The sequence below is a fragment of the Ostrea edulis genome, chromosome 1, assembly GCF_947568905.1.
Source record: "Ostrea edulis chromosome 1, xbOstEdul1.1, whole genome shotgun sequence".
Classification (NCBI taxonomy): Eukaryota; Metazoa; Mollusca; class Bivalvia; order Ostreida; family Ostreidae; genus Ostrea; species Ostrea edulis.
Window position 1 is genome coordinate 63,298,707 of NC_079164.1, and position 21,618 is coordinate 63,320,324.

The 21,618-nt window shown below is 34.6% G+C and overlaps 2 protein-coding genes across 3 annotated transcripts in view; one reads left to right on the plus strand and one right to left on the minus strand.

The window, feature by feature from the left end:
- Nucleotides 1-10,647, plus strand: part of LOC125648013 (complement C3-like) — a 39,668-nt gene extending 29,021 nt beyond the window's left edge. For both annotated transcript variants that reach the window (XM_048874904.2, XM_056156231.1), the window contains 12 exons: nt 353-561; nt 1,151-1,312; nt 1,540-1,718; nt 2,630-2,812; nt 5,276-5,363; nt 5,469-5,537; nt 6,400-6,505; nt 6,896-6,985; nt 7,072-7,164; nt 8,399-8,482; nt 8,641-8,779; nt 10,231-10,647. In XM_048874904.2, the coding sequence (XP_048730861.2) occupies nt 353-561; nt 1,151-1,312; nt 1,540-1,718; nt 2,630-2,812; nt 5,276-5,363; nt 5,469-5,537; nt 6,400-6,505; nt 6,896-6,985; nt 7,072-7,164; nt 8,399-8,482; nt 8,641-8,779; nt 10,231-10,369 (1,541 nt within the window). In that variant the 3' untranslated portion in view covers nt 10,370-10,647. The remainder of the gene's footprint in view (nt 1-352; nt 562-1,150; nt 1,313-1,539; nt 1,719-2,629; nt 2,813-5,275; nt 5,364-5,468; nt 5,538-6,399; nt 6,506-6,895; nt 6,986-7,071; nt 7,165-8,398; nt 8,483-8,640; nt 8,780-10,230) is intronic.
- The window catches only part of LOC125648024 (E3 ubiquitin-protein ligase MIB2-like), a 44,608-nt gene continuing 33,621 nt past the window's right edge, over nt 10,632-21,618 (minus strand). The window contains exons 28-31 of the mRNA XM_056156245.1: nt 13,585-13,676; nt 13,206-13,299; nt 11,760-11,847; nt 10,632-11,422 (exon numbers count right to left, since the gene is read on the minus strand). Coding sequence (XP_056012220.1) covers nt 10,812-11,422; nt 11,760-11,847; nt 13,206-13,299; nt 13,585-13,676 — 885 coding nt within the window. The 3' untranslated portion in view covers nt 10,632-10,811. The remainder of the gene's footprint in view (nt 11,423-11,759; nt 11,848-13,205; nt 13,300-13,584; nt 13,677-21,618) is intronic.

Here is a 21,618-nt window from a genome sequence, read left to right on the forward strand (position 1 = left end):
AAAAGAAGCAATAATTTCTTCCACTCCCGGAGAAATAAATGGCAAAATCTTTTGATTTCTTGAATTACTTTATTCGGAGAACTTAATTTTTCCCCAAAAACCCTTAAAATTTGCGTCATTTTATTAATTTAACCTTATCAAAAATTATAGAAAGTAGTACAAATGACTAAATAGGAGACATATTTCAAGTCCTATAAAATCCAGACCCCCTGCCTCATAAAGTGGCTCCCCCCGTAACCACAATTCCTGGATCCGACCCTGGTGAGTGTCGTTTAAATGAGTTACATGTCAATTTACGCGTGCATCACGTGGACTAGGTTGTCGGAGAGGGTAATGTTGTTTGCTCTCTTAGGATTCAGGTATTGGGAAGAAGAAACCCAGAATGTTAGTGAGCTGTACACATCTCCATGGTACAAGAGAAACACGCCCTCCATCAATGTGGAAGTGACGTCATATGCTCTTCTTGCGCAGTTACAGCTCAACGATTTGGAATACAGCAAGAACATCGTGGAATGGTTACTGGACAAACGGCAGTCATCCAAGGAATTTGTTTCAACACAGGTGATATAGCGATTAATTAATTGCTTTCAATAAAAGTGAGTTTGAATGATCACTCTATGCCATTCTTTCAATGTGATTGGTCACTGAGAACAAAAGTAAAAGTGTTTTTACTGAAATGATAATGCGAAATGAAAAGGCTTAATAACGCCCAAAAAGCAGGTAAGATAGGGAACCCCTAGGACAATCGTTTTCCGCCCTCAGTATGGGGCTGTAGGGGTACCACCTGGACCTCCCGAGGGTGAAACCACATTTCAGACTTCTCTGATGATTGAATATGGGATGATCGAATGAAATAAAACCGATAAAGGGATAGAGAACAACGAAGTCAGACATACAGAACCATTAAAAGGGATCACATAAGTCTTTAAGGTTAATTGAGCTTATCTGATGGTACCTAATTTTATATCATGAAGATTAATAACGAATTCGAAGAGACCACGAAGGGAGAATGCAAGCAAGAAAGGGGACCCCTATATGACTGTTGTTTCCGCCCTCAGTATGGGGTTCTAGGGGTTGCACCTTTTCAATGTAGAAATGCTAAGTGTACCTAATCGGCTTTCGTACTTTGGTTGATTTCGATTTTTTACAGGATACTGTAATTGCTCTCCACGCTCTTTCGTTATACAACATCAGAACGTATGCTCGAGACATCAACCTCAATATTTCTCTGTCCAGCACTGGCGACTCGGCATTCCAGGGAGACCTGGTGTTGTCACAACGTGACGCATTGGTTCAAAAATCTGTCGAAAATGTGCGTACAAATGCCTTTAAAATATATATACTTTATTTGAAAATTGAAATCAAAGCATCTCTTGTCTTGAAAAATGTATCTATGCATGTACGTGTATACATATTTTACTTTCTTTTTTTTTTTTATATCATCTTCATGCAAACTCCTACAAAATAGGCCTATATGGTATCTTATTCAGCAACGACAACACCTCGTATTGTAAATCATGTCCCTTTTTTCAACAAAAGATCCCCGTCAATGGAAAACTGGGCGTGGTTTCCCGTGGGAGTGGAGTGGCCCGGATGGATGTGGAGGTTCGGTATAACGTGAACGTCACTGAGGGCGACATGTGTCAATTCAGCGTGGAAGTGTTCGACAAGCCAGTAAAACTGGACTTACTTCAGGAAAAAGGATTCACTCCTGATGAGTAAGTATCAAACTCCGACAGATACCAGACTTAGCTTCAGCCATAAACTGAAGTACTGAAACTGGTGTATTCGGCTTTTCTTTAAAGCAATTAATGGTACCGAAATTTATCAAACCTCACAAGATATTTACGACTTACTTTCAAATTATGACATTATGCATCAAGTTTTTTTTAACAATGGAGGGACTGGGGACATGCGACTATAGAAGTTGGAAGCACATTCAAGGGTCCTTCATTTTTCATCCACAAAAATGACTCGTTTCGTTGCTGCTAAGCTATTGTCAACACTCATTTTAAACATTAAATATACCCACATACACCCATTATAAGCTGTTATTCTGCACTATTTTCATGTTTTTAAAAAATGGGAATGAGAATCCCTAAAAAGTAAAAAAATTCTGATTTTTTTTATAAATATAAACACTGTATATGTAAGAATGGTAGAACAAAAACGATCTATTACGATACTGACTTATAATTGTGGATGAATGTTGTCATCAATCATTCATGTTTACTAAGAGCGAAGATTATTTAATTGCAATAGACATTCTCGACGTTTTTGAAAGTTTTGATTAGAAGTGAATTAAGTACAGTGGCATATATACACAACTAATGCGATGAATCCAGTGTTCTCTAAATTATATGACGAACAAAAATTCAAACATACAATTTTGATAAAATTAAAAAAAAAAAAGAAATTGACGAATATATGAAATCATCATCCTTTCAATGATATGGGGGAGGAGGGTTTCTCCCTGAGATTACCTTCTGTCGTCATTTAATGGTTGCAAATTAAATCCTGTCACTAATAACTGCTGTTTACTGAGAGAGAAGACTTGTGAAACCTCTAAAGCAAATCATGTACACTATTAGCGCCCTGTTTTCCGTGTTCACTTTATTTTATTTTCCAGTCTCCATTGTGATGTCTGTGGGTATTGTACAATGACGGACCCAGATGAATTTACTGAAATCTCGGACAAATATAACGTCCCGAGCCTCGCCCCGAGAATTAGGGGCCTATCCTATCGTTCCAAGAGATCCTCTACCGGTCAACAGACAAGCAAACGAATGGTGTGCTTAGAAATATGTGTTAGGTATGTGACTTTTAAATAACATGTATATATAAATGAAAACACAGATTTCGACACCTAAATAGATACGTTACTAATAACTCCTCGATAAAACACTAAAATGATAGATAAGGTATCGATTACATTTGCTGCATATAATTTCTATGATGTCACAAAACTAGCCAAAATACAAGCAAAAGTTAAATGTTGCCACATAACCCCCCCCCCCCCCCCCTCGTAAGAACGTAGATGACAAAGTCATTGAATTTACCTTTTAGTGACTTTGGCCTTTTATATTTCATTTTGATAATCATTATGAACTATGTCCTCTATCCTAGCATTATTCTTGAAGATTTGACGAAAATTAGGTAAAACACTTGTCCAGAAAAATCTTAAAAACTTTTATTCCCGTGACCTTGATCTATCATTTGTAACCTTGAAAACCAACAAGCTAAGAACAAGAGACTTTTCACAAGGTATGATATTTACAGGTCTGACAAAGTTTTGAGGCAATTTGTAGATTATATTTTGTACAGAAGGATTTTCGGAATTTCCCATCCAATGGCCTTGACCTTCCACTTGTAACTTGAAAAAAGTAAGGAACCAATGTTTTATGCAAGATACTACTCCTGTTAATGTTAATTTGAATCCCCAAAATGTCAGCTTTCTATCACCTTGGGCTGTTTGGTGAGAATAAATTGAATCTACATGACCATTTGAAAATGCTTACGTATTAATATGATAAGTTGTGCCTATGTGGTTTCTGAGAAGAGTACTGTTTATGTTTTTTCTTATACGTATTCCTGTGGGGAAATCCCTACTGTTACCCCTGAGGTCATGGTTTGAACTTTGATTCTTCGTTATATGATAAATCATTCAGGTACGATTTGATATTTCTTGTTAAATGGATCTTGGAAAGAAACTTTTTAAACACCCTACCTTCATTATTTCTTAATCATTTCCCTTTGGGAAAGGATATGACCTGTCGTTTAAGCAAACTTTTATTCCCCACAGGGCTTTGACACAATCTAAGCAAACTTGTATTCCCCACAGGGCTTTGACACAATCTAAGCAAACTGGTATATATAGTACAAACTGGTATATATAGTACAAACTGGTATATATAGTATATAGAATGAAAGGAGCTAACAGCATCCATTCAAATACTCGGTTTCTCGCTTTAAACTCTCAAAACTTCGGTATTAATCGTGATAATGCATTAAAGGTTTTTCCAGTCGAAAGCCAGAATATTGTTCTGATTTATGATACATAAATCGTTTACCTGACATCACAGAAACTTTGAAATAAGTCCGTCCCGGCGTTAACCCTACACCATGCAATTTTCCTTCATTATGTTGGATTTTATGCATCCGTCATCCGTTGCAGTCCAACTTAGAATTACCGTTTAAAATATAGAGATCTAGCTTCTTGTGCTCACCCTCACAATATTTGAATGAATGTTGGTCGTCCGTTTCGGCGGATCAAATTCGTTTTCACCAGCTATTAGTCTCCGAGCAATCGGAACTCCTCGAATGTCTCGCGCACTCGACATAGATCTCGGATGTAATATGATGGCATCCATGAGTGAATTTGATGCATTGCCAGTTGGTAATGCATCAAATTCACTCATGGATGCCATCGTATTACATCCGAGATCTATGTCGAGTGCGCGAGACATTCGAGGAGTTCCGATTGAGCCTCCGAGTTCAAACGAGTCAACCATATTGTGGTTGTTCAGCACTGAATGACTCAAGTTCAAAAGGTGCAATACGATTGGACAATATTACTACTTTTGCTGCGGATCTTCACCGAAAATTTAAAGTTTCAATATGGTTGACACTGGCTTTCGACTGGGAAAACTTTTAATGCATTATCACGATTAATACCGAAGTTTTGAGAGTTTGAAGCGAGCAACCGAGAATTTGTGGCTGCTTTGTTAGCTCCCTTCACTCTATATACTATAGTATATACCAGTTTGCTTAGATTGTGTCAAAACCCTGTGGCATTCCCTTTACCCAAGGTTGCTTTATGTCAGTTTGGTCGAAAATTGCCCGGTGGTTCATGAGAATAAGTCGAAAATGTGAAAAGTATAAAAAGCAGACGGACGACGATGAGATTGGCGCCATTGATCTTTTAGCTCAGGTGAGCAAAAATTGTTCCGGCTAATTTTCTTTGGGGGGGGGGGGTATTCCAAAACCAAATAATGACTGTGATATGTGTGAGGTAATATCTAAGTACGACTCATAAAATTGTTAAAATTAAACGGCTCATCAGAGTCTGATTAAAACCATATCCCTTCTCCTGCCTTATTGATATGGAAAAGGGAATGGTTTTAATCACACTGCATCAGATGTATTTTGATCGAAAAATTTAAATAGACTTTTCTATCTATCCATCCCTCCATAGATGAAAATGGGGTGATCGGAAAGAAGAAAACACGATGCTTAGTTTATCTTAGTTGTGAATTTTACCTCTGTCTTGAATTAGTTACCTAGGGTACCGGAAGCTAGATATGCCAGTGGTAGATGTGGGGATTCCAACAGGATTCCGAGTCATAGACAGCGACCTCAGAAAGGTGGGCACTTTATAAATACTGTTCGCTAAATTTTCTTATGCATTTAATGAAGACATTTCTGTGTTTATTTTATTTCAAATGAGGTATTTAGTTCTTTTTTTTCAGTTAAAATCCAGTGGAATCGCAGATAACTATGAGGTTTCAAAGAGATCAGTCACTGTGTATCTCGACAATGTAAGACATTTCTTCATCCAATTATTTACATTTCCGTTTGTCAAAGATAACTTGCTTTTCAGCATATTTCAACTATTATTTCAAAATCAGTTTATTACTATATATATAGCTGCAGAACTGTAGCTCTCTGAAGACATATTGTGACAGAACAGAGAGCTACAGATCCACTCCTTATGAAAACCTTCGATTTACGGCGCACAAAAAGCTGCGCACGGTTGAGGCATGATATCCTTGTATTCTTGAGTTGCAGTCACATAAACTTAATATCAAAAAATCCTTAACATATTTTCCTACTATTCTTGTGTCCAAACATACCTTCAGATGTTCAGTAAAGCCCCATACGACCTGAAAACTCACAGCTTTTGATGATTTCGTTTGTTGACGTAGCCATGTTAGGTAATATTATAATTATTATTATTATACCTGGTGTAGCACTTATAAGTTTAAGATCTTTTGAGGCACATCTCCTGATTTTAAAATAAGAGATTTTGCTGCAAATATAAGCGGACACATCTAATATAGAAACCCAAAAAATGACATTGCATACATTTATAACTGTTTGAAAAATATTCAAGTGCTCTTCAGTGTATGAAAGCATTATTAATACATTGTATTTTATTTAAATTATATTGTTTGTTAATGTTGTTTCCATTTTCAAATTAATTATTTTATATTACAATTTCCGTGTATTTCTTTGGAAATAATTTAGAATCTTTAAAATTTTAGAAGCCGATTTGATGCTTTGCATCAAAATGATCTTGTTTAGACTGTCGTCACGTTTTAGCAATGTATGTTTTATACATGTATCGGTTGAGTGAAAGTGAAAATAGGTAAAACACGTCACGGTTATTATTTATTGCAGATACCTAGCACGGACGACTTGTGCTTCCAATTCCGTGTGGTCAAAGAATTTGACGTCGAAAATCTGCAGTCCGCAAAAATAGAAGTTTATGATTACTACCAGGAAGGTATCGCCGTCGTTTCCTCGTGGGTTTTTTTTTTAAGCAATACTAGTTTTTGTTACAAAATTATGACTTACTATTTCAATGACAGAAAAAATATGGTTTATAAACTTTTGTTATTCAGAGGCTTTGAATGAAGCAAAATTACATTATTGTCCTCCCGTACAAAAATTGATATCTATATAATGCTAAATATTCAATAGCACCGAATTCTTTATTTTGATAAAATCTTAAACTTAGTTTTCATTTTTATCAATGACTATGATTAATGTTACATACAAAACTATCACAACAGCATCTTTTTACTACAAAGTAAAACTTTCAGATTTAGAGCTAACATACGTATATCAGTTGTGCTCTAAATATTACTCGATTTTGATTGATTATCCATCACAGATGAAAGATGTGTGAAGTTTTACAGTCTCAAATATGAGGTGGCGGATCTAGATGTTTTCTGCATTAGGGGTAACTGCACATGTATCGAAGGTACTGTTATTTCTTTAAACTATTAGAAGAAATGTTTGAAATACATAGTTCATAATACGTTAAAGTTTCTTAAAATTATATTCCAGATTCGTGTGCTGAATCTTGGGATGCTAAATTACAGTACAGACAAATCTCCAAACCCCAGCTGTATCAACGGACCTGTAACCTGTATGATTACGGTCAGTAATATTGGATAATGACCTGTACGATTATGGTCAGTAATACTGGATAATGACCTGTACGATTACGGTCAGTAATATTGGATAAGGACCTGTACGATTACGGTCAGTAATATTGGATAAGGACCTGTACGATTACAGTCAGTAATATTGGATAAGGACCTGTATGATTACGGTCAGTAATACTGGATAATGACCTGTATGATTACGGTCAGTAATACTGGATAATGACCTGTATGATTACGGTCAGTAATACTGGATAATGACCTGTATGATTGCGGTCAGTAATACTGATAATGACCTGTATGATTACGGTAAGTAATACTGGATAATGACCTGTACGATTACGATCAGTAATATTGGATAATGACCTGTATGATTACGGTCAGTAATATTGGATAATGACCTGTACGATTACGGTCAGTAATACTGATAGTAACCTGTATGACTACGTTCAGTAATACTGGATAATGACCTGTACGATTACGGTCAGTAATATTGGATAATGACCTGTACGATTACGGTCAGTAATACTGGATAATGACCTGTACGATTACGGTCAGTAATAGTGATAATGACCTGTACGATTACGGTCAGTAATACTGGATAATGACCTGTATGATTATGTCAGTAATATTGGATAATGACCTGTATGGTTACGGTCAGTAATACTGACAAAGACCTGTAACCTGTACGATTACGTCAGTAATACTGGATAATGACCTGTATGATTATGTCAGTAATATTGGATAATGACCTGAATGGTTACGGTCAGTAATACTGACAAAGACCTGTAACCTGTACGATTACGGTCAATAATACTGGATAATGACCTGTATGATTATGTCAGTAATATTGGATAATGACCTGTATGGTTACGGTCAGTAATACTGACAAAGACCTGTAACCTGTACGATTACGTCAGTAATACTGGATAAGGACCTGTACGATTACGGTCAGTAATACTGGATAATGACCTGTATGATTATGTCAGTAATACTGACAAAGACCTGTAACCTGTACGATTACAACTAGTAACACTGAATGTTATCTGTATTCTGTACAGTTAAAATCCGGAGTGACCATAATTTTACATAATTACGATCAGTACACGTAACACATGAAATGACTAACCTGTACAATCAAAGTACCACTTAAAGAATGTCATGATAGCAGTTATCATATTAATGTCTCGCATGAAATTCCACACATTTCGTTATTTCTCTTTATTTAGTGATCAGGATAGAAGTTACCAATGTTATTGTGTCCGGAAATCATCTTGTTTTCTCAACTATTGTTAAATCCGTCATCAAACCAGGTATTAAATACTGATTTAATTTTTTTTTTACCGCAGGATTCATTATGATCAATAAATATCTATCGTGTTTTGTATTTGTATTACTGAACAAAACTTGCAAGTATGTTTCAATTTCTGATGCGAGATATAATTTTGGTTTTTTTGTTAAAAACAAATAGGTAAAGGCAACATTCAACGTAATGATGAGATTGAGTTTTGGGTGAATCTTCGATGTGAAAGCGACCTGGAGGTGGACCATTATTTTTTCGTATATGGCAAGAACAGCATTGTATATACAGATGAAAGGGGACATAACAGGTAACCTTGAAGACCGTCAGAGTTTTATGATTGATAGATTGTATCTTGTTTAACGTCCCTCTCGAGAATTTTTCACTCATATGGAGACGTCACCAAGACTGGTGAAGGGCTTTAAATTTAGGCCTTAGCTCAGCGCTTACGGTCATTGAGCAGTGAGAGGGTTCTTTAGCGTGACACCGGAAACCCATTTTTAAGGTTATCTCCGAGGACCCGTGACAGTCACACTTAATGCCGAATGTTTGGCCGAATGTTTGGCGATGGAACTGTCACTACCTGTTTTAACGACTTAGGTTTGTCGCGGCCAGGATTTGAATCGGATGTGAGGCTAACGCTCTAACCTCTAGGCCACAGCAGAGTTTTATGTATAAAGTGTTAATAAATAAAAGTTGTTAAACTTTATTAACAAATCATCTGTAGTAAAGTGTTACTATATTTGATTCTATTTCTTGTGGAGATGAAAATATGAATGACTTCCACACAGTTGAAAATCTTACTTTTAACATATGCACTAGAAAGAAAAAGAACCTATATCAGGTTCACCGATGAAAATGAAAAGCATTATTTAGACGTAGTATATGTGGTATATCCTTATGAACTCAAACAGCTGGAAATTAAATAAGACCTGTGAATCAATTGAACAAGAGGTCAAATAGTCTTAACGCTTACCACTGCTTAGTCTCCATGTCTCAATGGCTAGAATGTTCGCTTCATGACCCGGAAGTCGTAAGTTTGATGAACGCCGCTTGACCGCATCCCCCTCCTTCACCAAACGCTCGGTATTTAACGTTGAGAGTCGCAGGTCTTTGGGGGTGAAATTTAAAAAAAAAAATGAGGTCCTGTGTAACGGCAGGCGTTGGCACAATAAGAAAACCGCCACTGTTACGACCCTGAAAGTTATGCAGTCTAAATTTGTGGCACTACACCTACAGCTTGTTCTACTTCCCAATATAAGTGAAAAATTCTCAAAGGTACATAAAACAAACAAAAAAACTAACAAAAGAAAAGAAAACATATTATTTTCTATCCTTTGCAATTGTTCGTCCGGTATCGGTGTGGCAGTATTAATAGGTAAACGATGTGGCAGTCTTTATACGCTGTAAGAGACTATATAGCCAAATTTCTGCATCAAACCCTGCTGTGGCTTCAGAATATTGCTCGTTGCTGATAAAAACGATTAAAAAGTATTTATATATGCGATGTGTGAAACGTTGCAGTGTCCTGACCCTGGGGACCATAACATTACCGGGTAACCAAACTCCAGCAGATTTGTCCTGGAGAATATAGATATTCTTATGTACTGTACAGCTTTGAACCTCTATTGTATTTATGTTTAAATCGTGAAACCGGGGTCGTGATTAAACAGCGACGGAAAAAGCTCAAAACCTAATGAATTTTGCATTCCATGTATAATGGTTGACGCATACTTTATCCAACTATGTCTACTTTTGTAGATATCGGTATTACCTACAAGGCGAGACAGCCATTTTTAAGGACTACACTAGAACTGAATACGCCGTCAATGTGGATTTGCGTTACTGGGGCCGATACCTCTGGCGATTGGAGCGGTATATCCGAAGCAGAGGGTGCTAATTATTTTAGTGTCCGAACATCGTCACAAAGATCCTTTCACCTGGTAGGAGAAAGCGGAATATATGCTAGACCGTGGCTTGAAGATGGTTTTTCTATTGTTATATAACTATATATGTTACAAAAAGAGATTTGCATTATTACTTTTGTTATGTAAATGTACATTGGCATTACACGATGTAAATTTTGTTGTTTAATTGATTTTGATACTTGCAATGTAATATCACTAAACCCGGGTTGTCATATTGTAATAAAGATAATGAGATGCATTTTTCCAAACATTTTTATCCTTCAACATTTATACATATCAAGCTATTAATAGAACAACAAACCATGTGAGTAACTAAACAAAATTGTTAAATAATCCACATACAATCACGTTGCATGCTGTGAGTATTGGAATATTCAGTGGCACTATTTCATAATAAAGCTGGAGTTTTATAGATTACCACGGACGCCAGGGGCCAATGGAACTTCCGCTGTCGGAAGATGAAGACGTTGTAACACAGTCACTGAAGGTGACGTCTTCCAGCGCGGGAAAACTTGGAATGACACTGTGCCTTTTTTTAGCAACAGGTGTGGAAGTGTGGAGAGGTACGCCAATTTGTGATTGGAAAGTAGAGGGCGGTGGCTGAAACTCACAAGGCAGACGATTGGTAAGGGTAGAATGAACTTCCGGGGCGCGGATATCCATTGGGGCATTGTAGAAGTCCATGTACATGTTCTGATCCTGAAAATTGACCTCGGCAAACTTGGACTTGGATTGGACGCTTGGTGGCACTTCCTGGACACCCTCGTTGCTTGGGTTGCTGCTAGGATACATTTGCTGACTAGGAGAAGATGGACTTTCACTCTGACTACTGAGTTCAAATGCTTGGTTGTCGTAACATATGTGTCGATGGTCTGTTGGTGTGTGACTGAAGGAGACGGTCAGGTGGTTGATTAGGTTGGTTTTAGTTACGGCGTCGATTCCCTGCTCCACACGGAGACACCGTATAACCTCACCTACACAGTGACTGTAACCCTCCTTAAATCTGTCGTCTGCTTCACTCATCCCTGCAATAGGACACAAACCTTTTAATGAAATAATTATACTTCAAACCATCATTCTACGGATTAGTTTGTAATCAACAATGATATTCTCCTCTGTGGTGATATATTCTCTACATCATCGCTAGTCAGGGTTTTCAATCCACTCCGCTCCGCTCTCGGTAATGGGGAGCAGAGTGGACCGAAAACCCTTGGCAATCGAAGATGTACTCTTTCCTTTTTCGTTACATAAAAATTCGAGACAAAGCAGGGAACTGTAATCAGGTTAATTACATGCATATAATTAGCAATACTATATCTATATTCTCTTAATATTATCTTATTAATTGAAAGTGGACAATACCTTGATTGACATCTTTGTCCATGGCGTACAAATGATTGACTGCTATCTCCAAAATATCGGCCTTCTCCAGTCTACGGTATTTCTTCTCCTGAAACACATTATCATCGACTATTAGTCTCCTTTTGAACTGATGAGGTCCTTTTACATGAAAGTTCTATTTGGTCAAACAAACTACATATAAAAAATCTGTGTAAATTTGAGGTATTTTTATCCTATACCAATCAAGTTTTAAAATTCACAACTAAACAGTCTAATAAAATACTGAATATATAAACTCTTTCTATCCAGTGTGAAAATTTTGTTCCTCTATCATTATATGAATGCGCGGATCTTAATGAGGCATGGGGTGTAAAGACCCCCTCCCCAATGGAATTTAGACTGCATATACCATCATGATTGATTAAAAAAAAAAAAGATTGACTTATTGTATTTATACGCTATGTAAATCTCAGCGAATTTTGGACTCGAGAATCTCTTATTTGCAAACAAAACACCTTTTTCATCATTCCGGGAAAAATCACAAAAAAATCATATAAAATAATCGAGAGCTTGTATCACTCTTTCGATGGTGAAATCATACTTCATAAGAAGTGTATTAACGAACCATAAATAAAATTTTAGTGTAGTGAGCTACCTTAAAGGGCTGTAAACTGGAGTGGTTTGTTCGATATCGTTCTTTCCTTTACAATTTACATAATTACCGGTGATTGATGTAACAATTATATTCATACCCAATGTTTAACCACAGGTTAGGAATAGACGTATTAATATTTACACCTTTCCCTATTTTACCAAAAACAAATTTCTGGACAGTGTAAACCTTTGACTGACGGTACTGTACGTTACTGCATTGTCATACAGTCATTGACTTTGGTAGAGTTTGGACTGCCACTACTTTGTTATTAGAATTTTGCTGACAAGAATTCAAAAGGCAGGGAAACCAAAGATTATCTTAATCTTGAAAGTTTTTGACTAAATCAGGCACATAGCAAACGAGAGAAGACAGGGACCTGCCCCCGTCCATACTATTTTAGACATATACTTCCCCTGTTATTTTTACTAATATTGCATGACCGTTATACATTACATGAGAAGTTTGATTGAACCCCCTCCCCCTCTCGCAGTTTTATGGCAATTAGTAAAGGGTTCTGTAATTGTAAGTTTTTGAACCACTGAATAGAATTCATGTACTGAAGGACTCTCTCTCTCTCTCTCCCTCTCTCTCTTTCTCTCTTTCTCTCTCTCTCTCTAAGATTCTAAGCTCTGGATTTAATTAAACCTTTTACTTTTTTTCGTTTTTAAGAGAGTTGTGAGTTTTTGGGGGTTTTTTTATCAAAAGTTCGAAACACCCCCTCCCATGTGGAAAAAAAAGTTGGATTTGCGCCTGAAGCGTTTCTTGAATATGAATGTATGTATGATAATGTGTACTGTAATTCTGGGACTTACGTCTTTTCCTGTGGCTTTCAGAACCAGGCCTTTGAGTTGTCCTAGACATTTATTGATTCTTTCTCGTCTTTTCCTCTCTGCTTGGGGTTTATTGGTCTGGAAAAAAAAAACAGTGTTCAATTCATTTAATCACTCTTCTTACACTTATTTGTAATTCAATTATATGAATTCTTTTAATTTGTATGTGGTTTTTTCTTTAATTTAGAAATATTTAATAGCTATTTTCCTAATGATCTATTCTATGGATGCCCAAGATATTTGAATTTTAACATGTCCATTGAATGATAAGAATATTGTCATTTCCATTACACTAATAATCATGAACTGACTTTCTAAAAACTTAAAGATAACTCTTTAATAATATAATTACGAAGGAAATTTTACCTTTCTGGTAGTTGTTGGATTTTCTTCAGCTTTCTTCATCTTTTCTGCCAAACTGTTTCTCTTAACTGCAGGTACATTCATCGTTTTCTCCCGTAAGTTTTCTGTGTAAGTCCGCAAAAGTCAAGTAGAAAATGAACATGTTTACTGCATGTCACCTATTGTAACCTATGCAAATCAGCTCCATTGTCCAATCAAAACAGGCGTCAGACCCACGTGACGAATCCCAGTGTCCCATGTCGATAATTAACTTGGGGCACATAGACATCATCAACATGGGTTTTTAATCCTGTTAATCACTGTAAAAACACACCTCGTGTCAATATTCGGTTTATGCCTCTGACGATGATTGGAACGCGTGTTTGACAAATTCAGGGACGCCAACATCGAATTTTTAAAACAACCTATTCGTCCGTCTTATCTTATTTCTACTCTAGTATAGTTTTTGGCTTCTACTCTGAGTAAACTTTTTATCAGCGTGTGACTTTATCGTAATAGTTTTGAGTGGGGATTAATCTTATCTATTTTTAAAAAAATATATTTTTGATTGCAAGTTAAGGACAAGACTTTTTTGTTCATTTGTAATCAACAGTGATTGGGAAGTAATTTTCATTAAGTTCTGGTAATTAAAGTGCATGGAATTATATTCGTGTATATCTTGGAAGTTTTACTTAGATAAATGATTAACATATGTTCATTATTTTAGATTCACTTGTGTGTTGAACTGGGGTTTCGTTTTTGATGGGTTTTTTAATATTGTTTTGTTTGTTTATTTGACTTATTTATTCATTCTATTTTATTTTTATCTATTATTCATGTCCATCAACATTATCTTCTTAAATGCAAATTTTAGTTAATCCAAGCAATCTAAAATCATTAAGTGGATAGGTTTACCCACGAGTAACAGGTTTCAATGACTCGCAGGTACAAATGTCATAACGTAAATGGACTACACATGAACAAAATTTACCGTGTAATTAAAAAAAATGACACGTGGTAAACGAGTTCACAATGCTAAACGGACCGGAAAGTTTATCCAAAACCGTTAATGGTTAATGAAGCAACATTAATATTCAGGGTCATCTGATAAGTTTGACATTTGACCCTCGCGGTATATTAAATTACAATTAGAATTTTCATTATTCATATCTTTTATAAAACTGAATAATTTGGAAATGCATTCTGCTTTATACATGTAGCTATAGCCATCTTGCTATGTAGTGAATTCTATATGTGAAAAATAAGTAGTTTAGAAAACCATACTGGATTTCTCAAAATATTTTAAGTTCTGATACCGCTTTAGGTCGGAGGCGAAAATTGTCTCGTCTTAGTCGAAAGTTGCTTTATAAAAGAACCCTCTGAATTTGATGCGGTATACTAAGCCAGCGTGTTCTTCCTTGAAATGAGGAAATGTTTGCTGGTGAAAACCAAACTTTACAGAAATATCAAACTCTTAACTAGAGCATTTTAGAAATGGTTACATCAAGTTCGATATAACGGTTTATGAAATCTTTGACATAAAAGTTAAGTAGAGCACTGAAAACGTATTTATATTTAACGAACCACCCCACCCCATACACTTATCATAAAGGTTGCATAATAAGAACATACGATTATCGTGTAGAAGTTTGAAATGATAAACAACCTTTAATTTGTCTTTATTGAAAGGTGCATTATCTGTAATTTTGTCACCAAAAATTGAATTCAATAAAGATTGCTCTATATTATATATTTCAGAAATAACACCAGAATTTCATTATTTCAAACACTTTTAAACCTAAAAACAGGTACATGAATATGTGATTAAATAATTATTGTCTTGCAAAATTTCTTTACACTAAAATTTCTAACGTATTTTTAATAGGTTTCTCTTGTTTTTGCACAAAATAAATGTTTTTATTAGTCATTAATATATATTCCTATGCCATTGAGAGAAAACATGGTTGCCATCACTTTCTACAGATAATGCCCCTTTACATTCAATTAAACTTACGCGGATCAAGTTATAGAAAATATAAAGTATATGGTCCTATGAACGATGCTAATCGCTGTATAATGTAACTGGTTGCTTTAAAATACTAGAAGTTTAGTTGGGGACGTTATGTGTTTGTTATATATTCATTTTCTAAGTATTACTTATTGGTTTATTAACAATATTTCCTTTAATTCAAACAATTCTAAATTATCTTTCGAAGGATATGTATGTAACAAGTTTCATCAACTACAGGCAAGAAACCCCAGAATGTAAATGAAGTAAAACTATGGGGGGAAATCATTGATTGCATATGAATTTTTTAAAATGGTAACTTCGGTCACCCTCGAACCGTAATCCGTTTTATGGTTGATTAAGCATATTTATACAGGATCGCCCGATAAGTATGACATCTGACCCTCAAGAAATCTCAAATTACAATTGGATTTTTTGAGGTAGGTGGTCATGGTTTATCTAATCGAACAGAAATGAAATGGGATTGAAGATGTGGAAACTTTGATAATTGGCCGGGTTGCTCAACGTGCATCCGGCTTATAGTATGGTGAATGGTGGGCGGATGGGCGGGCGTCCCCGTAATAGAGTACCTACTTTGTGTAAACTCCTCTCACACCTCTTAACTTGACATCTTCAAACTTTGTATTGTATATTTTCAAAAGCAGTACTGCTTATAGGTTGCAAACAACATATATTACAATATTAACATAAATGAAAAAGACACCAAAAAGTTATAAAAACAACTCGTCGGAGGAAAAAATGGAGCATGCATCTCAAATATAAAGAACCTGCTTATTGGTATGTTGAGGATAAACCTCTTTATGTTGTGGCCTCTGCACAGTTGTTATGGACACATTGAAGATGTGCCTGTGTCTTTTTGAAAGTGATCAGACATTTTTCCAAAAAATACTTTCCTTGAATCAATTTTTTCATATAGTGCAATGATGGGTTTTTTTTTACAAGAATGCTTGTGTTATCCCATTACACAAATGTGGAAATTAAATGCTAAAGTATCGTATTTCCGGAATAAGACAGGATACTCATCAAAAACATTTTACATGATAGTAAGTCACTCATTATAAATCTGCATTGCACTCTAATGCATTATAATGTAGAGGAACCTTTTTCTAGGCCTAAATTGTGCAGCCCTTCACCGGTAATGGTGACGTCTCAATGAGTTAAGGAATGAATTTATTATTTTTTCGTTGGATGGAGGTATACCACAAAAAACAAAACAAAAAAAACAACAACAAAAAAAGACGGAAAACTGCATCATTGCGCGTATCTCTGAGGCAGTGTGCGGTATAGCTGCAGAACTGTAGCTCTCTGAAAAAATATTTTGACATGACTGTTAAGGTGGGTCCTTAGTCCTGGATTTTTGGGGTTTAGGTAGTATTTTTTTGTTTGGAATCAATAAATTACCATTCAGAGTAATGAAAAAAGGCAAAACAGTTAAAGATTTCCATATTAATTTTCATTACATACACCACTAAAGTCATGTACCCCGATGTAGATTTTTATGAAATTCATTGGAAACAGTTATTTGTTGTTATTTTAATATAAACACAACAAAATATTTTTTGAATTGCATTTATTTATCGAGAAACATGTCAATTACTAAAACACATGTCATTTTCAATATGTTCATCAAGTTTTAGAACAATATGTGCAAAATTATTGAATTAGCGTTATTCTCCAAAATGTTAAAAAAACAAACAAATGTGGACGCATTTTCTTTATAGCATGGTTTACATATCATTTTTTCTGTTTATATTAGTAAAGTTACATCTGTTATAGTTATTTATGGGAGGAAATCCATACCTTTCCTTAATAATTTTAAATCTATAGCTTCCAGATTATGTATACCCCATAAAAAAACTGAAGTCTGGCACCATACAGCTGAGCTATTTAAAATCACTCGGGATTAAAATTTTATGTAATTTCATGAAAAGACACAGATAATGATTCCTTATCAACTTGGTAAAATGTTTGTCAAAAATAAAGGAAATCTATCACATTATGGACTTGATAAATAATTTAATGAAAACAGAGTTATTGTCCTTAGATTCAATATTTTGAAACAAATCATTGACTATGCAAATATAACTAAGACTTTTGAAATATTTTATGGCTAACAAGATTTTTTACAATGACTATTGAAAAAGATTCCAACAAAATTTATGTTCCTGTCATTGAATCATTGAATTTACAAAACCCTATGACGTCACAGGAGTGTGGAACTACGTTAAGTCAAAATATTTTTTCAGAGATCTACAGTTCTGCAGCTATGTGCGGTATATCTGGTATTTGGGTTCGTGACATGAAGGAAGTTGTCGCAAGGTACAAACTGGACTAATGTCTTCCCCGGTTGAATACATTTAACTGTCAGCCCGGAATTGCAGAAGCAGACGTGTGTTGTTATATGGGGGGTGGGGGGTGGGATTGTCCTCAAATAGCCATATATATATATATATATATATATATATATATATATATATCCAATAATAAAAGTCAAGAAACACAAAACTCGATTAACATTTCACTGTTAGCGCCTTCGGCTTTAATGCCTCTTCAGACAGTTATAAAATGAAATAATATTGCTAAGTAACGTCAAAATATCACGACGTAAGTAATTGTCCTTTGTGACGTCATAATAAATTACACTGGTAGCGGTATAATACACACAATATTAGAATACTTGGAAATCAATTACAGAGTTCAGTTCAATGTAGTTTCAATTTTACACAGTTATTTTCTATTAAGTTTGGGATTAAACAATTTTATAAACTATTCCTCCTTTGTAGCTCTGGAAATTTCGCAGTCATTATACATTTTATAAAATGGAAATATGTTGAAATCTCCATGACCACAATTGGCAAAATGTTCGGAACATGGCGAATTTCTGATATTTGGATCGCGAATTTGCTGCTTGTGGACGCGCACATGGGCGTTCAGTTTGTTGGTTTCCGATATAGTTTTCTTTACAGGTAGGGCAGGTCATACAATATATTACGTTTTCGGATTTGCATGTCATGTTAGAATTCGGTGTTAATTTTTTGCCGCATTTAAGAATTTTTTCTATATATATATATATATATATATATACGAAGCATCCAGAGGAATCCCCAACATTCCAATAGAAAGTAGTTCCGGCCATTTTTTTTTTCTCCGCTGGATACGATATTCCAATAATTTTTCAACCAATGAAAAAGCGTGTAACATGTAAAATTAATAATTAAAATATTCTCGAGAGGGATGTTAAACAATATACAATCAATCAATCAATCAATTTAAGCTTTTTCAGTTACTTAGCCTTAGAAACAGAAACTATGTATCTTTCTTCAAAAAGCTGCTGTCCTTAGAACACTGTTTGCTCATATCACATATAATGAATTGCATATCTTGATATAATGTAAAAATGATACCAAATGCACAATATATATATGTACATGCACTTATGCTAGTATACTTATGGTATAATGTGTGTTATTATGGTATGTGTTGTGTACACCACTGTACAGCAGTATTATTGTATGTGTATATTGCCAATGTAATATTCTTCTCTTTCTACAGTGCGGATACATGCATGTGGTGCATTTAATACATGCCTGTAAACCGCGTGGTTTTCTGCTAATAAACTGAACTGAATCAGATATAATAATCCGTGAGAAAAGCAGAGATCTTCCTTGAGTTGAGGAAATTTTTGCTACCGGTAATAGAAATAAAATTTTCATAGAGCTATATAGAATTAACGATGAAGCAGATCTGGCTCAATGATCATACACTGAGAACAAGATGTTGTATATACCCATGCCTCTCATAAATACATTATCGACATTTTTTAAATCAAATTTTAAATATTAATTATCTCAAAATGAATTTCACTGTCATATAAAGAACACTATATTTCATGAATGAGATCGATTTGAAAAGTTGACTGGAGTGTATTCTCAGTTTATGGTCATGTTCTGTTGTACTGGGTTATTAATTAATCTCGGAAACATTACATAACAAACACTTATGGTGTGAAAATGAAATTCTAACTTTTTTTCACATAACAAACACTTATGGTGTGAAAATGAAATTCTAACCTTTTTTCATAAGTTCAAATGTTCACAGATCAAATGTGCAAATATCTTGTTTCAAATATTTCCTGGATTTCATCTGTGTCTCCCCCCCCCCCCCTAAATTTTTTTTGCTCTCTTTTTTTCAAGGCGGGTCAGAAGTATGAGATTATGCAAGATAATGATAATCAATAAGAGTTTTTAACAAATTAGATATCTATAATATACTAGTAGATCTTGTATGATCCGAGGTTTGGGTTGAGTGGTCATCAAATTTATGTGGCTCTCTTCGATCAGTTTGGATTGTCTTAAAGTTGAGATGTGTGTCCAAAAGCAGAACAAAATTAAACAGAACCATATTTAGGAAGTAAATATTCATATTTTGACAAGAACTTGGTAAGGCCTGGCCTGGATTTCTCAAAATAAACTGAAGTTGAAACTTGGACTTAAGTCTGAGATTTTTTTTTTTTTTTTTTTTTTTTATTGTTTTTATCATTTTCAAGAAATACATATACACCTTTTACTCACACTCTCATACAGATTAAAGAAAGCGATATAGACAATTACATGTATATTCTAGTACTTATTGTTCAAAAAAAGAAGAAGAAATGCTGTTATCATTAATTGAAAAGACATTTCCATTTAGACCATTTCTTTTTGTAAAATATTTGTTCTGTAAGTTTTTCTTCCAAAATGTAGTAATCATATAAACATTTCAAAACATCATCAAAAACAATATTGACATTCTTTCTTGAATATTGGAATATGTATCTCTTTACTAAGAGGATTATAAAGTTTAAAACCATGTGTTCTTTTTCTGGAAAACCAAAAATGACAGTTTGTACACTAAATCCCATTCTTTTACCAGATTTTTGAAAAATCCAATCTGATAATTTTGTCCATAATGTAGAGACAGAGGGACAATAAAAAAAGATATGCTTAATTGTTTCTGGTTCTAGTGCACATATTGAACAAAGTGGAGAGTTTTTAATTTTTGATATATGTAGGAGTTTGTTAGTACCCAATATTCTATGAATGATTCTATAGTTGAACCATATCAGTCCTGAATCTTTTGTTACAGATTTGATGTTTGTATATACATGTTTCCAATTTAAATCTAATTGCAAATTTAAATCATTATCCCATTTGTTTTCACAAATAGGTCGATGCTGTGATTTTGATATTAAATAGTCATAAATATTCCTAGAACCTTTTTTGTATTTGCATAGAATTTTAATGAATTCAGGTTGATATGGTTGAAAAGTTGTATCATGTATAAGTAGTTTGATATTAGGCCATGAGTGCATAATAGCTTGTTTTAATCCCTCATATGTAGTAAATGGAATCTGAATTGAGTAATCATTTGTGATACTCTGGTAGCTGATAAAGTTACCATGCTTATCTAATAAATCAGATATTATATGAAACCCCTTGTCATATAATTGCTTGCAAAATATGAATTTATTTTGAATCTTTATTTTATCATTATACCACAGGGGTTCCAAAAAAATGTGAAAATCATTCATTTCAAAACTTTCTAAAAATTCTGTGAAGTAAAATAAAGTTTCTTTCCAAAAAGAGTTTCCAGTGGAATTTGCTTTTTGTTTACAGTAAACAGGTCCAAAATGACACAATTTTGTAATGTTACAACCAGTAATTTCAGAAAATAAGCTTATCCAGCTACATGTAGAATTAGTTGTAAAAAGTCTCCTAAACCAAGTTAGTTTGAGAGACTTGATAAATGTTTCTATATTGGTCATTCTACACCCACCATTTTCAAAATCTAATTCTAGTGTTTTTCTAGAAATTTTCTCCATTTTGTTCCCCCATATAAATTTATAAAAAGCTTTTACAAGTTGCTTTATCCACTGTAAACTTGGTTTGGGAAGCGAAATGAACAAGTGCGTAAATTTTGATAGAAACAAACTTTTCACCACTGTAATTTTTCCTATGGGAGAAATATTTCTTTTTGACCATTGGA